The sequence below is a fragment of the Ambystoma mexicanum genome, chromosome 9 (genome assembly GCF_040938575.1).
Source record: "Ambystoma mexicanum isolate Mex_15411 chromosome 9, UKY_AmexF1_1, whole genome shotgun sequence".
Taxonomy (NCBI): domain Eukaryota; kingdom Metazoa; phylum Chordata; class Amphibia; order Caudata; family Ambystomatidae; genus Ambystoma; species Ambystoma mexicanum.
Window position 1 is genome coordinate 382,490,448 of NC_090931.1, and position 17,281 is coordinate 382,507,728.

At 43.6% G+C, this 17,281-nt stretch overlaps 1 protein-coding gene across 1 annotated transcript in view; it reads left to right on the forward strand.

The window, feature by feature from the left end:
- The window catches only part of LOC138488096 (myeloperoxidase-like), a 156,931-nt gene that overhangs the window by 73,638 nt on the left and 66,012 nt on the right, over positions 1 to 17,281 (forward strand). Inside the window, exons 5-8 of the mRNA XM_069614852.1 lie at positions 3,433 to 3,553; positions 9,638 to 9,767; positions 10,701 to 10,907; positions 16,561 to 16,876. Coding sequence (XP_069470953.1) covers positions 3,433 to 3,553; positions 9,638 to 9,767; positions 10,701 to 10,907; positions 16,561 to 16,876 — 774 coding nt within the window. The remainder of the gene's footprint in view (positions 1 to 3,432; positions 3,554 to 9,637; positions 9,768 to 10,700; positions 10,908 to 16,560; positions 16,877 to 17,281) is intronic.

Consider the following 17,281-nt stretch of genomic DNA (forward strand, 5'->3'; position numbering starts at 1 on the left):
CATAGTAGCATGTTAATAAGCAATAATGTCACCAAGCATTATTTCTACCAATTTGAGGGTGGAAGGCTGAGTGTGCTATGCTGTAATTCTTAGCAAGATTCTTTCAGCCATCTAGAAATTAATTAACCCACTTAGATACTGAAACAGAACTGCCTTTCTTCATTAAAGTTCAACAACTTGTGCCAAAGGTGTTCCTCAATCCCAGACACACCAAATGATAGAGCTTTGTTTTTCTCAAAAATCGACCTGGTGGGTCGCCTTTTCTGCCTGTCACTCTTTCTTATTTGGCTCTTCTCTTTAAGCTCAAGCAGCAGTCACGGATTTCTAGGAAACTGGTAACATTTTCTCTTTGCAATATTGAATTACTTTTTATTTCAACCAATACAGTTCTTTTATGGTTTGGTAATGTCATTCAAAAGCCCCCCAGCCGCCCAAATCTGAACACAGAGTTATCATTTCACCGGCCTCATCTGTAGTGATGTGTCCCGGCAGGAACAGTGACGTGCTTCCACCACCTGCAGCACCAAACCCACACACTGCAATCTCAGGACCCAGTGTGGTCCAGTTCACTTATAAATCACACTGCGATGATGAGTGTTGACACAATTAAGATTTTCATTTCCTCGTATTGACATCCCTTCCTCCCATTGGGACTCACTATAAGTATGGCAGTAAGTGGTAAAATTGGAGGTAAATGTTACCATTATGCCAAATTATGAGTTTTGGCGTTGAGTGGAGTTTTTACCTCTAGTAAAACCCTGGAGGTAAATCTTCCCCCTCAACGCCAAAAAAACAGCAGAATTGGTGGAATTACTGCAGTGGTAATTCTGCCACGGTAATTCTGCAAGAAATGCCCCATTGTGTCCAATGGACCCAAAATAAATGGGGATTTACACTGCTACCATCACTTGTAATCAGGTGGAAATTCCGCCTGACCAAGTGGCAGTAACGGTAATTCATTTTCCGTGGAATTACTGCCATAATTGTGATGCGCTAATTGTGCTGTCATTCCTTCTGCCCTTTGCACCGTCATTCCTTCCTCCAAATGTTGTACAATGCTCCCGTGTACTATTGCTGGCCTGGCTGTATTGCTATTTGTTTCACCTGGTACTGCCATTTGTACCTAATTCCTCCCCCACAGTGTTTCCCCACCCTCAGTGTTACCCTTCATTCGCCCATGCTGTAATGACTTCCTTCCTGTTCTGCCATTCCTCCTTCCGTCCCCCATGCCATTCGTCCTCCCTCCCCCATGCCAAATATACCATGCAATTAACCGCTACAAACGCCCAAACTATTGCTTTGCCAATGCTTGTCTTACCTTTTTTCACCATCTCTGGCACTGCTCTTACCGGACAATCCGGCCGAGTCCAATGTTCCATCTCAGACAAGGAAGCCTTTGTTGTTCAAGCCGCCTTTCCTGGGTGGTCTTTCACAGGAGAAAACTCGTGACCCGTGCTCTTTTTTAAAGGTTTGCCACAGGGACATTGTGATGACCCCATGTTTTTGATGCTTCTGGCTCTCTGTTTATATTCAACTCCTGCCCCCCACTTAATGGCTCCTATCCGCTCCCAAACACATCTACTGAATCCGTGGAAAAAAGATCCACAGTTTCTGAGCTGAAGAATGCCCCCCACACCCAATTCCATGGTACTTTTGGAGGTACTATATAGTTGGCCTATCTCATGAGCTTCTGAATACTCCAAACTACTTTACTCTCATGATACTAAGAGGTCCTGTGCATACATCCCTCAGTATTTCACAAAACTGTTCTCTGCATTTGTGCAGTCCTAGATTTACTAGTCCACTTTCACCATCCACTTCCCAAGAGGCTTGCAGTGATTTACATGCATAGGCTGCATTTCAACCTGTGGGAATACCACAGGGATTACCGCTGGAGACCAAATACACAAGACGAGTGCAGAAAAACAAAAAAAGGAAACCTCAGTTAACTCCATTTGAAGCCAAAACATATGAAAGCCAGTCCATGTTTTTGAGAGTAAAAATACTTCGATGCATAACATATTCCTAGTAAACGACATCCATGACAAAAAAATTGAAGTCAATCGTTAGGTAACGCAGAGGGGTAGAATTCTCTTGGTGTCTGTTTTCAAGTCTGAGAAGTAAAAGGAAGACAGCGTAGCAATTCAATCTCTAAAAGCCCCAATTTGGAAGCAGAGTGAGGGATTTTGGGAGATGTCCAGGGAAACTAAATGTACCATCAGTATGTTTAAGAATACTCCTAGGACTCCAGAAGTGGAAGTCATATTTTAAAGGCTAAACAAGTGTGTGAGATCCCCTCTACTGAGAACGAACACGGGCCAAATATCCTGTTCTATGGAATTTCTTCCACTCAGGAGAGTCTGCCACCTTTTAGCTCACTGCACCTTTTCATGGAGGAGAAATAGCAATTTGCATATCAGTCAGGTCCCCCCCACTTGGGCTGTCCAGCAAGGAAATGCTAGGCAGTTCTCCTCTAAACAAGAGTACCATCAGCAATCCCAGACACATGTTTTGGCCTTGTTGGGCCTGCTCAGTGAGGTGAAGCTGAGAATCCCTGAAGCAGAATGAGCGAAGGGCCAACGTCTGTATTACCTTGGGATACTTAGAGTGAAACCCCAGGTTTTGCAAATTAAACAAGCATGTGGGAGCCCATATTTTAAAGGCGTAACCAACTATTTAGTAGCACCAGTAGGAGACTGTGCAACGGTATCTGGTCATATTTTAGAAAACTTATTTTCGAAACACCATTTTGTCGAAAACATTTTGCCAATTTTTTTTTTTCTTCGAATGCATTATTTTTTATTTTATGATTTTTGTTTGTTTTGTAAGTAAACAAAAGTGTTAAAAAGTGTTAAAAAAAAGAAACAGGAGTTTGGGGGGAACCCCCCATTTAAAAGAAAAACCAAAACAAGAAAATATTCAAAAAAAGAATTTCAGCAAATTTGTGCCGACAAAATGGCATTTCGAAAATATGGCATTCGAAAAAATTACTATAAACCCTGTCCAACAGACTCAGTAAGATAACTTTTAGTACAACTGAAGCATAACCAGTGCTCAGCTCTTGCCATTTTTGAATGTACATATCATTCGCTAGTCATGCAGACAAAATAAACAAAGAACTGCAGCACTGTTCATTATTCACAGAAAGAGACATTCCAGTATAAAATATACAAGAGACTATTTTGAGTATCCAGACGGCGGCCATCTAGCATCTTCACTAAAATGACTTACCTCATACGCAAAATGGGAAGGTTCAATAAAAGGGATTGCTTTGAAAATATAGAAGAGAGATGCAATCAGGTGGGTGTATCAAAAATAGAAATTGGTAAAGAGATGGGACAGGTTCTGCTAAGTACAAAGGGGGATCAGTAAAAGAGGTGTTAGTAGTATTATTGCCATTGTAACATGTGTGTTTTTTGGTTCCTCCTCCAGACCTACTTACTGCCGAACAGCTGCATACGATCTCCAAGTTCACCGGTTGTGCCTATCAGTCGCTGCCCAAAGTTTGTGGAAACAGCCGATATAGGACCATTACTGGAGAATGCAACAACAGGTAACAACACCCTCATTATCGCTTCGTTTCACGTAGAAGGGGCGTTCCACTCATCAGTGTTGCCATGGACATCGGATTACCTACTACAGACCCCAATATTGATTAGCAGCATTCCCTGGCTAATACCTACATGGATTCATCCCACGGAGAGTTGAAGGCTATTGACTTGAAACGCCAAGCAAGCAGATTATGAGTTTGGGGGTTTGTAGTCATTTAGGTGCTGAATACTATTTAAGTACCAAAAATATCCACCACATTGTTGATGTGCAACTGTGAAGTGTAGTCTGCTTCTGGCTCCTCGATCTCTACGGAGAAAACAAAGCAAGACATGCCAAAGTAAAACAAAAAGCCCCCAAAACCAAAGCATACGAAACATTTCCTTCAAAGTAGGCAGCACTTCCATTGTACCATAGAAAAGCAATATAAGTGCACACATGTGGCTTTCGTTTACGTTGATTGTATCGAATCTATCTGGTCGACAGAATTAATTTTTTTGACAGGTTGATTTTGCTGCACGTACATGTTGGGGGAGATCCCCACCCGGTAACCACCTGACAATAATTTCCCTGAACTCATCCCCCCAAATATACATGTGGCAAAATTCAACAAAAAATCGACGACGAATTCTTGTGCGCCCAATTAGGCTGCGCAGCAATCTGCCAATACCACAGCTTTAAAGTACATCAACAAGCTCACAGCTGACTGTCACTCCACTTACCTGGCATTATGGTTTGTGGGACCAGAGGCCTTCTTGGTGGCTCTGCCCGCATTGGAGTCAGTTTCCTTCCCAGAGTCTTCGAACGCTGAGTGCCGTGGGAGCCGCCATTGTTGGTGATCTGCAAATACGCGGGAGGCCATGTTCGGCTCTTCGCACATGCGTGATCCATCGGAGTGTTCAGGTTGCCTGGACAACCTTGCCTGGCGTCCTTGTGGCCTAGCTTTCATTACTGCTGTTTATAAAACAGCGTTGAGATGGCACTCTGCACATCTCAACGTGGATTTCACATGTCTATGTCCTCGCTTCTGTTTTGCCTGTATCTTGTTCCCAGTTCCTTTGGGGTTTTCCCTCCATCCTTCTGCATCCTTTCCCTTCCTTCTTGAATTTTCCTTGGCTTCTTCTTGCATTGTGCTCTGTTGCTCTAGCTTATAGGCTGGATCCTATGGGCCCTATTCCTCTCCACCATACCTTAGGTGTCTTGACCAGCATCGGTCCTTGGACTTCCTGTGGCCTCCAGTGGCCCATCCTGTGGCATCTAGTCTGTACACCGGTTGATTCCAGATAACCACTGTTCATTCCTCAACACAAGCAGGCATCTTTGGACGATATCGTATGGCCTTCCCTACCAGTGCCTTCCACTGTCCTTATGCCACGATATCAGGGAAGACTGTCCCGTGGCGTGGGGAGTCGGTTCAGCGCTCCCCTGTATTCAAGTGTAGAGTTTAATTGGTTTCCCGCAGTATCAGGTAATAAAATCAACGCAAAAATGTTGCAGGCAAAAAAAATTGCAGCAAAAATGCTGTGGTTTGACCCGGTAAAGGTGTACCCCATTATACCATAAAAGGGGAGCGGGTGTTGCAGGGGTGTCCCCTGCTCCCCTTGAATGGTATAAGGGTCCAGGGGTTGAGGGGTGTCCCCTGCATCCTTTACATGATTGGGGCGGCAAAACCACAGCATTTTTGCGGCGATATTTTGTATTCACAGCCATTTTTGCCGCGATTTTAAGACATGGAACTGTTTCCTGCATCACATTGTCTTCAGGAACCCTCACAAAGGCAGACTAGCGTCTTCATCTTCTCAACTTCTCAACTTCGAAGGAAAGGAGGTACCAGTGCCGATGTGACACCTTGCATGATACTGACAAAAACAATTCAACAAATTAGAAATTACGTTTTACGTGATTTATTTGTTGGATTTGCTATTAAGAAACATGAAAGGCAGAATTACATGTAGTAAAATGTAGGGGAGGTAGTGGTGGTGGAGGGAAAAGGGTCGTAGGAGGTGGTGAGGAGGTATCGGTGGGGATCTGATAACATCATGCAGGTGATTACAAATATGATATGCAGAGTTAGTCAGTAATCAAGTTGAGGATGATTCGAAGACAAAGAAAGAACAGATCATTCAATAGTTTGGATTAGAAATGAGCTATTATGTTTTTAGATGGAGTCATTGCAATTAATATTGGACCATCGGAGGAGTGCAGGTAGTTATAACAGATAAGGGTATTTTAATGATTTTTCATATGGATACATTGGGGATCATTTTATATGGGCAGAGCAGTAAATCAAGGCATAAAATCAGGGCGTAATGTGTGTACACTTTTAACTACCGCTCTGACCTATTTTCAATTCCTTCGAAGGCGGAGAAGGGGCACTAAGTGAAATTAACTTTTCCACTGTGCTTTCTCCTCTGTCTTCAAAGTATAATTCCTATTATGTCTTCATGAGATTTTCACGCAGGTGTAAAATAAATGGATTCCTATGGAATCTGCTTACATTTATCACATGCTAAAAGTAGATGGATTCCATAGGTGCCTTAATTGGGTGGCGGGCTGTTACTAGCAGTGTTGTCCCACCACCTCTTGTAATATCAGCTCATTATTAGGTGGGACTTTAATGCTAACTACTGCAGGATTTGGGACCAATGATGTACATAGTGTCTGTGGCCAGAAATGCAATATTCTATGATCAGGGCTTTTTTACTGTCTGGGGTCATTGATATTACTGTGTCCTGGTCTAGTATTGTTTCTTGTTTGTGATCAATACTGATCATTATTGCATGCAACCATGAATGCTGTATTGTCTACTTTTCATTACAGTCCGGGGCTGTTCAAGATATATTCTGGCGGCACAAGTTCTTATTGCTGTCTGCACCAACAATGCTCATTATTGTGTGGGCACAATAGGATGTATGTCTTGCTCATTATTGCATAGTCTAAACCTATTGATGGGTGATTCTTGCTATTTCAAAAGGAAGATATTTGTCATATATGTGATTATCAATTTTGTAGGAAGTATGTCCCATACATAGTTATATTTTGTTTACATTTTTTTATTGTAACATATAGTTAATTACAAACTTTTATTACAATGCATCAGTAACATATCTTCAATTATTCGCTCAACTATTCTCACATCAATTCATCTATCTAAAAAGTTTACTACTGAGCAAATTAGATGCACCGAGCTCCCACTCAAAATGCGGATCCACAGATCATCCATGTTCTCAGTTTTAGGTGCAAATTTACTCAGATGTAGGGATCTCAAGTCATTGAGTGCTGGACATTCTATTAATAAATGTTTTAAGGATTCTGTGTTCGCTGAACAGAATCTACAGACATCGTCCTTTGTGTCATCCATGTGTCTCATGAACAGCATTTGTTTTGATTTGTATGCATTTAGGCGTAGGCGAAGAAAACCATCACGATGATGTCGAGAAGGAAATTGTTTCAGATAATTATAGCTATATTGTATGTAGTGTTTTGTTATTTTTCATATTTTTGCATAAATGTTATAGTTCTTTCCAGCATTTCTACTCATTTTTGTGGTGTCACTTTTAGTGATGTCACCTGGTTAAAGGCCACACGTTCTCTTTTTTTGTGAATTCCATTAATATGAAAATGAATACTTAGAGGAATTTTGAAAGCTTTCGAGCTCTTGCATTTTGAGAAACAAAGCGCGGTTACGTAGAGTAAACCTTAACTGAGACTTTATGTAACCGGGTGGACTGAATCGTCTCAGGATAAGTAAATACAACGCTAACCCTAGAAAGACAACAGTCAAGAAAAACTGCTCAGTCCCAGACAACAAATGGAACTCACATGTGTCTATCTGGACTGGATTCACTTTGCCACATCCTACAGTTTCACATAAAGCCAGTGTAGGGTGACCACCTTCCTTGAGGTTTTAGCAGCAGAGCCTTCAGTTTGGCAAATTGTGCCATTTTTCTTGTGCTGTGCCTGACATATTTTATTTCTCACCTCATTAATTTCAGAGCTATGGCCTTTCAAGCTAAAATACCTGCTTTTAATTCCACAGATTTCTTCAAATCGCTTGTAAGGTCCCAGTGGCCTTAGTATTGTTGGCTAGGTAGACCAGAGAGGACCAGGGTTCATGCTACGCATTCAGCGTTCAGAGCACCCAGGGCACATTGAAACACTCCCCACCCCTGGTATACAGACAGAGGAATCGGCCAAGGGCAAGTTAGAACTGCCCTTTATTTTCCATAACAGACAGGGATCATACAGGAAATGCAGAAATCTCCCAGCAATCACAGCTCCTGAGCCGGTGTCAGGGCTTTTATTGAGGTCTGACATCACAAATCAAGGCTCTTCCCCAAAAAACCTAAGAGCCCACCTGATTGGGTGGCTATGGTGGTATTACCTATAGACAGCACATATAGAGATTATCTAACTGGCCCTCACATGTCAGGTGGGTTTGCCTGAGCCTTCCCCAGAAACTATCTATACATTGTTGCAGGGTCGCAGGATTACCATTGGCCCTTGCCCTTTGCCATTCACCCCTGGATTTGTGACCCCTGATTGGCTGGAGCTGATTTCCCCAGGCCTGGCACCCAGCTCTGTTCTCAGCGCTTCATGCACCTTCTCAAGGTGATGTGAAAGACTATGGGGGTCATTAGGAGTCGGGCGGTAAGGGATATCGGGCACCGGTAAGGAGACTGGTGCCGGTAATCCCTTACCGCCCGATTCCGAGGTCCCTTGGAGGGAAACGTAAGGAATGTGCGGTCTGACCACACGTCCCTTACAGGTCCCGCTAAGGGATCAGGGCGCTAATAACGGGCTTGCCATTCGCGAGCCCGTTATTAGCGCCCTCCCCATTGAGCCCTCTGGGGGCTCAAATGGGAATAGTGAATGGTTTGTTCAATGGGGACTTACCAGTCCCGCCAGGGTCGACTGCACCGGTAAGTCCCCATTGAACAAGACTGGACTCGGACACGGTATGGGAGGCAGCCATGGTGCTAATAGCACCATGGCTACTGCCCATCTCGTAATGAGCCCCTATGTGTTCCCTTTGTTGCCATCAGTATAACCACTTCTGCCTTAGAGAGTGCCTGTACGGTTGCAACATTGTAAAACAACACATGTATCAGATTGTGTCTGCTTACTGGGAACTGCTCCTCTTCGCACTGCGGGTGAATGGCCATTGTTCGGCTCGGCTGCACCACGTGGGGGAAGACGGCAAAATGTAGCTTTCTAGTCTGCAATTAGCGAGGATTTATTCTGATATTTTGCAGATGGCTCCCGGTCTCTGGAGCTTCGGAATGTTCTGCTCGTCTCTGACCTTGGCTGCAAGCCTGGTCTGGTGCTTCGTGCAGCCTAATTCTGCTTTCCTTAATTTCTCGTCGTGAGGACTGTGGCTTTGTGTAATTCTATTATGGTTATGCTATGATTTCTATATGTCTTTATTGTATTAGGTTCCTTATAGGTTAATGATACTTGGTCCTTCCAGGTTCGTTATATGATCCTGTAGTTCCATATGGTTAGTTGCAATAAACGTCTGCAAGCTGGCTTTGTATCTCTTGTTTTCTTGCGTTTCTGCGTTTGGCTAATGATAGAAAATAATAAAGGCTTTCGACAGTATGTATATGTAGCTGTCCTCTTTCTACAGAACTGTGTTAGCATGTTCTTCGTGTGTGCACGTTTGTTCGTGTAACTTCGTGCATGGATGCGAGTGTGCTTCATGGCTAATGTTACTATGTCGTGGTGTCTCTAATGACGTCAACACAGTTAGATATTTGTCATTAGTCGATCAGGTCCAGTGAGGCACCTCCATCCATGATCAAGGAGGCACCTGTAGCCAGGAAGATGTCAGCTGGATAAGGTTTGAATGGTTGTCTGAGAGAATATCTGTTCGCATATGTGGATGTCACTGGCCCTCCTGCGGGCTGGCCAAACGGTGGCTGGCATCTTGCATTTCTGGCTCTTCGGGCAGTCATGTTTATGGGGATCAAGAGGGGCATTCCAGGGACCCTCTCTTCAGTATCATGCAATCTCTGTCGTCTTTCGATATTCCTTGTGTGGAGTTTAAGTGACTTGAAGTTGATGGCTTTTTCTTCCGCTGGTACAGGAGGAATTCCAATCTTGGCGCGTCCAACAGAGGGTTCGCTCGTTGGCTTCCGGCGCAGTATGAAGACGGAAATGGTCTTCCCAGAGGATGGGACGAGAGAAGGAGATACAACGGATTCCCACTGCCTCTGGTAAGGAAGGGAGTGTGAAGTGGGGTAGGCGCTGATGCAAATGGAAAGGAGGGTTGCACTGTTAGAAGTTGGATAGGGCAGGAAAAGGAAGATTGATAGTAGAGATCAAGTCATTTTCCCTGAGAGTTGGGAGTGGTCTCACATACAGAGGAGTGCATGATCTCTCTTTTAGAATAGGAGATAGTCCCACTTACAGAGAATGAGGGTGTGGTCTCACTTTGATATGAGGGAGTGCTCTCATATCCAGAGAGGAAGCATGTGGTCCCTCTATGAGAGGAGGGACAAGTTTCACTTCCAGAGTCAATGCAGTTGGTCTCACTTATAAAGGCTAGAGGGTTCTGAAGATTGGGTGGGTGTATCTTTGAAACAGTGGGCTGATCTCACTTCTTGGCAAGAGTGGGAGTGCCACTTCCAGCGGAGAAGGAGAGGACGCATCTTCTGATGTGGAGAGAGCGGTCTCACTATGAGACAAACCAATGTTTTCTTTGTTTCAGTCGAGAAGCTGGTGCTGTAAATTCTAGGAAAGAAGGGATGTCGTCATTTTGGAGGAGAGGGAAAGTCTCACTCCCAGACTAGAAATGTCTAATCTCACTTTAAGAAATTGGAATGATCTGACTTTCAGTTAGGAGGGTGTGTAAACACTTTGACAGAAGTGGGTGGCCATATTTTGAGGGAATAGGATGGTCTCACTTTAAGAGGAGGAGACAGCAGCCTTAGTCTGAGACAATAAGGGAATTATCTTGCTTATAGAAAAGTTGGATGTGGGCTCAATTTCAGAGGAGAGAGTGGTTTTGAGGAGGAGGAGTGGATGGTGTGCTTCGAGAGGAGAAGGAGTGGGGGTCGCCTTCCCAGTAAGGGTGACCATGGGCCTCTCACAGCTACTGTCATAGCTAAATGAAGAGCACTCTAACCGGTTTTTGTGCTGTGTTTTAGGCCCGAGCTGCATCAAACCAGATTGTTCGCTTCCCAAATGAACAAATCACACTGGACAATGAGCGGTCACTTGCCTTCATGCAGTTTGGCCAATGGACTGACCACGACCTGGATCTTTCTCCAGAGACCCCTGCAAGAACCTCCTTTGCTGAAGGCTTGGACTGTGACCATACCTGTGTTAAACAAGAGCCATGCTTCCCCTTGAAGGTATTATGCAGACTAATATTTCTCACATGACAGAACAAGTCCTGCCAGCAGCTGACACTGCACATATATTTATGTACATTGAAAACCACTCTGTCTGTTGGGAATGGACTCAAGGAGCTATCAAGCCATTGCTCTATTAAACTGTACTTGATCCTTTCTATGAATCGGTTCCATGTGTCTACCGGATACCTTACCAAACACCACCATGGTGTTATCATACTTATCACTGGACTAAATAGTATCTTTCATCTGTTCGCCTTCAAATACCCTATCATCAGAAAAGCTAGCACTCCCCAAACAGTGCAGGGTTTCAAGGACACAGACACTTTGCTTGTTCAAACCCAGTTGCCCCAAAACATCTGCTCTTTCAAGCTATCTCCTGAGCAGCCCCTGGTATCTGGCGCCCCCACCCTCCCTGCTGTCCCCAATTGGGAGGTTTCTCAGACAAAACTTCAAAACTCTGCCTTTAAACTCATATTTAGATATCTTGCCTTTTGGGTGATTTTATGATGTTCTAACGTTTAATACATTGTTTGCGTTTCTTCTTTGTATAATCATTTTATTTGTCTTTTAAATGAACTGTAGAAATAATCCACCTTTAAAAAATTCAAACATTAAAGCAAGCAGCAAAGCCTAGAATTTGCAAAACATCAGCCAAGTGATAATTCTCAACAGCTCTCTGCTTATCCCAATTCATTCCCAGCCCTCCCTTCCCAGCGACTGAAAGGATATCCAAATGCAACAATTTAATTTAAGCATGGATTGTGAATTACACTCTAGGTGAGAATTATTTGAGGTTTTCTCCTCAGGGCCACTGCTTCACAAGGTCCCACTCCTCTGCTGGACCATAGAGGTCACTCACATCTTGTTATATATTAAGGAGTCCTACGGCTCTCGGTCTTGCTGGGGATATATAATCCCTATTGTGGGTGTTGACATGCTCTTAAAAAGGGCTTTATACAGAGAGGTATCGATTCCTCTCATCTCTAATAGAATACGATCATTTTAAATTCAAGATCTCCCAAATGTTGTTATACCAGCACAGAATATCCTGGCTTCCCTGAGATCTCTATTTGTTTGCAATCTCTAACGTGGCCACTAGGGGCGGCATAGTTATGAGATTGTTAGACCTACTTTCAATGTATTCATTTTCCCCACTGGTTTTCCCAGTAAACCAACATCAGGATTCATAGAAAGCCTCAACCATGTGATCTCACCACCAATGCTGTCCCATTATTGAGCTAATTTAGGATATGACCACCAGATATACAAAAAGGATCCAGCACCACCGCATCCCCTCCAGCAAAGCCCAGTTTCCCCATCAGTGAAAGGTTCAGGTATTTATGGGGTTCTGAACCATTACACACCATTTCATATAGCGTTTCTCTATGTTGACTGCAGGAGGAGGACCTGTATGCCGTGTCTATACCTGCCCCCACTCCTTTGTTGTAAGATCAGTCCTTAGCGCTCAAAGCCCTTCCTTGAGATGGTCTCTCCTGATGTCTATCCCTGCCCATTAATCTTAGAAATTAAACCCTTCATTGACGTAGCAGAAGAAATCAGTTTTTCAAATTCCATGGCACGGCGGCCTGCCCTAATTTGTGCTCCTTATCCTGAAGCCAATGCCTCAATTGGTTGCAGTTACCTAAATCGCTGCTGTTGACTCACATAAAAAGATTCCTCGCATTCTTGAAAAGATTTTATGACCTCATCCGAAAACATCTGACCTACAAATTTGCATCCCCCGCCAACCATTTATCGAAGTTGCTCCCCATTTAAGCTTCCGTGAATGGGGTATTACTTTGAATTGACACAATTTGACCAGGAAAGTATGTCAAGTTAGCGCTGTCCCTTACTCGCACGGAGGTTGCTGTTGATGGGAGTTCGTACACTGCAAGAGGCCTCTCATTCTAGCCCTTTTTCCTATTTCCCTCCATGCCATCGAAGATCTAGGATGGACTCATTCACCCAAGATGCAAAGTTGGGTTGCCGGATAATGTTTCAGTAGGTCTCGACACGCCAACCCATCCTGTCTACCTGGGAGGAAAAGAATCTTCTAGCAGACCCTAGGTTTAACGTCTTGCCAAATAGGCAGCCTTGCATCCCTCTGGCGGGATCTGAACACCCTCTCTGAAATATATACTACCACATTCTGAAAGATATATAGCGGCCTAGGTACATTTTTCATCAGGACCAAGGTCTGCCTGCCCAATCAAGAGATTGCCAGGAATTTCCCGGCCCATAAATCATCTCTGCCTTTAATAATAGTAAGAGGAATGTTTTTCTTTAAAAGATCTGTTGGCTTAGCTTTCATCTGGATTCCTAGGTATTTTATAGCTACAGTAGACCCCGCCAGTGGGGTAATCCCCTTCAGAGCCCACCAGTGCTGTATAGGCAAGTTAACTGGGTTCGTCCCTGGGAGCCTGACTCCTGATTCGCCTCTGTGGGTCAGTCCTCACCAGCTTCTGGAAGTCTACAGGGGGTCATGATCAGCGCCGGCAGGTCAGCCCACTGGGCACCTCTCCCATGTCCACGGCAGGACTCAGAATCTTCACCCGGCTGCCATTTCAGAGTCAGGCACTGCCTGGCTGCCACCCTGCTCCAGCTGAAACAGAAGCGAGTAGGGGGACAACTGTGGCATTCTTTTATCCTGCACACGCTCCACCATCAACACTGAATTTGATGAGAGCCGGAAGTCTCGTTCACTACTCTTGACAGTTGGAGAAATGAGCAGCCCACCCGAACTTAAAAGTTGTGCAGCCATTTTGGCCACATAAAGCTTTAGGTGCAACAGAGATTGTTCACACTTTAAAATACAAGTGAAAACTTACAAATGATTAAACAGAGAGAACGATCACGGTTTTTAATAAGGCATCAAAGGGAGTGAGTCTGCAGGACTCTAGAAGTCATGTGCAAAACCTTGTTCTCTAATAGTAATTAATAAACATGTATTTATTGGTAACTTGTACTTCACTATACGGAAAAAGCATTTTGCTTCCAATTAACACTAATTAAAAGGGCAAGGAGGAGGGGAGAACCAGGAGTGCAATAGCATTGGGCTCTCTACTGGTGGGTGTTTTACATCAATGCAGGGAGTAGCATTTCAGTTTCTAATCAGTGCTATAAAACACTTGTTTAGAAATTAATTTGAACCCGCCAGTGCTTAGTGAGGGCTTTCCCCTAAGTACAGTCCATATGCCTTTATCTTGCGAAGGCTTCTTGCAATATTTATATCTTTGCCATCAATAACCCGTCCTCTCCTCTATGACTGTACTGAGACCGCAAGCACCTTATCTGTGCAGTTCCATCAAAGGATTGTGCAGATTTATCACTTGTTGTAACCAACACCTTACTTCTATGACAAAAAGCTCATCCACTGCAACTGACAACCTCAACCTGCAAAGTATCAACCCTCAGACTTCAATGTTCAATTATGCATTTAAACTGAGAGCAACAAGGCCTCCCTTCCAATAATCCATCCTTGGACCTATTTCCCTGTCTCCATCTTCGGTAAGGCATCCATGGAGTAGCTGCGCCTCCTCCTTTAATACTCTAGTCGTAAGTCTTTCAGATGATGTCTATTCCCGCTTTCCCATGAATTGAGGCTACCCCCCAGTAAGCCATTCAAAGAATCACCAACACTATCGTTTTCTACAATAGGACCTATATCTAGTCACACTTTCCCAAACAGGTACATCTACATGGCCACACCAAGCAACCCATTAAAGAACAGCCACTTAACACTACCTACAAAAAACAAATCCAAGGAACTCGAAGAATCTCACTTTCAATATCTCGGCTACACAACATTATCAAGAACTCTTGCCCCACATCCCTCAAAAAGCTAAAGCTTGCTCTCCACCTCCAGTGATCCACCAATCCAACCATCTTAAAATATGATATACTTCTTAGATACCGCTACCATCACTTTCTTTTATAGATACTTCAAAATTACATAATCCAGTAACGCACTAATTGAACCACCAGTCTAACATATATCTACCTCAGCACGGGTAATATTGCTGAGTGGCAACATGCTCGTCTTGGAAGCAAGACAGCGCAGAGCAACACAGGTACGAATCCCGGGTCCGCGCTTAGAAACCTCTAAGTATTACTCATCTTATAAAAAAACAATTATAATGATACCGGCTAACATTCATCCATGTACCATCCAGGGCCATACCGTCAATACCTTATCAGTACAACCCTGAGAGGAAAGATACTTCTACTTTCCCAAACAGATACCGCAACACCTCCTTCTTCAGTAAAACTACAATGGAACCATCCCCATCATATACCCCTTCCTCCTTAACGTGACGATTGAGCTTCCAGGTCTCTGTCTTTAACATGCAACTCCACTCTGCCTCTACCTGGAATCTCCACCTCCACTTTCTGTAGCTCCTGAATAGAAGCACTTTTAGTACAGGGGGGTGGTCCTGACCTCAAACATTTAAACTACAATGGTTTGCTGTAGAAACAAATATAACACATCTCCATATTAAGTAAGATACATCTTCATAAGTATGCATCATAGGAGGGAAACTTACAAATCCAAATTCTGGAAGAACTGGAAAACCAGTTATTAAGACCTTTATTTATTTAGGTCACATATTTCAGCATGGATAATTCAATTTTGCTAGCTGAAAGACTTACATATAGACAATAAGCAGTAAACATCGTCACCTGCTTGCTGAGTTTTGTAAAGCAAGGACACAAATGTTTAACACAAAAGCCACAAAATGCTGCCTGTTATACTTAAAGTCGTACAGAAATCTAAAGTGACTTTTTATAGGCACTCTGCCAACATTTCAAAAAAGAACACATTCATAAAATAAGTATAGTGTGTTGTCTCCATAATACTATATTGTTACTTTGTTGTGTTGCCTGTGTGTTGTGTTACAAAATATTACTTCATATTTATCAACACTTTTACAACCAGTACTTCGTACAATGCAATGTTTTACTTCAAGAAACCTAAAAATAGGGTCTGCTAAGAGGCGACGTCAACACTGAAGGTGGTAAGGATGATGTAGGTCATTGGTCTCTATGATGTAGGTTCAAGACACGATGACGTGGGACGTTTCGGCAGTAAAAGGGTGGCAGCCTTCTTCTGGGGCCAGGAAAAGCAGGTCTCCCTTGCGTTCAGAGGTTTTTAGGTGTATGAGCTGATAGTAGCAGTGCTCATGGTAAAAGGATGGTTGCCCGCTAGCTGAGGGACGCTGGGTAATCACTGAGGAGCGACCTGGTAGAATGGGTACCGCAGGGCGAGGTGCTGCGTGAGTCCCTCGGTGTGAAAGGAGTCTTGGTGGCAGGAGATCATTTCCTGTCTGTAAGATCTAGGCGGTCAGAAGATCGAAGCTAAAGGCATGGATCTGTTGGCGTGCTGAATAGAAGCACAACCTTTCTCTAACTCCGAAAACTCATCAAATGAGCCAGGAGGGATCCACCTTGAAACACGCAACTACTGACACTCCAAAACCTAGATCCCAATATTCTTGTCCGTTTGCCCCATAACTCCTTTTTCACTTTGTGCATGTGCCCCGTAATGTCATCTTAATGCATGTATGTCATATTGTAATAAGTGCCCACCTCAAATTTGACACAATAATAATTATTTATCCTAAGACACATTTCTGGGTGTTTGATTTTGCAGATTCCACCCAATGATCCTAGGTTTACGAACAGAAGTGACTGTATTCCTATGTTCCGCTCTGCACCGGCATGTGTTGAGGGATCGACTGTCCGTGAGCAGATCAATATTTTGACGTCATTCATCGACGCCAGCCAGGTGTATGGTAGTGACATGCCTCTGGCGAACAAGCTCAGGAACCTTACAAACCAGTTGGGCTTGATGGCCGTGAACCAACGATTTACTGATAACGGACGAGAATATCTGCCCTTCGATACCATGGAGGTGGACTTTTGCACCCTCACCAACAGATCTTCTGGAATACCTTGCTTCCTGGGCGGTGAGTCACACTTCATAAACAGTGCACTTAATTTATTATTTTTCGAAAACTCGAAAATGTACCCTTAGGTTTATGATAATGTTTGTGTAGTGCTTTTGAAAGGGGTGCAAAGTAGAGGATTACCATTTTATGGAAACCGAAGCTCTATGCATCTCTTTTTTCAAGTCCTTGATGGGCATCAATAGTGCAAGCACCCCTAAATTTCCCTGAGGCACACCACCAAGACCAATGCAAGCTTTCTTGCCAATGGGCATCTGTTTACACCAAGGGCTCTGGCCACCACTGTGTTGGATTGAACATTTAATAATTAACCAAGCCAATCGGAGATCTCTTCCGAATGGGTACCTTGTAGGGTGAGATTGGAATCATTCATCTCTATCCCTTTAGTGTATTCAAGTATTTACT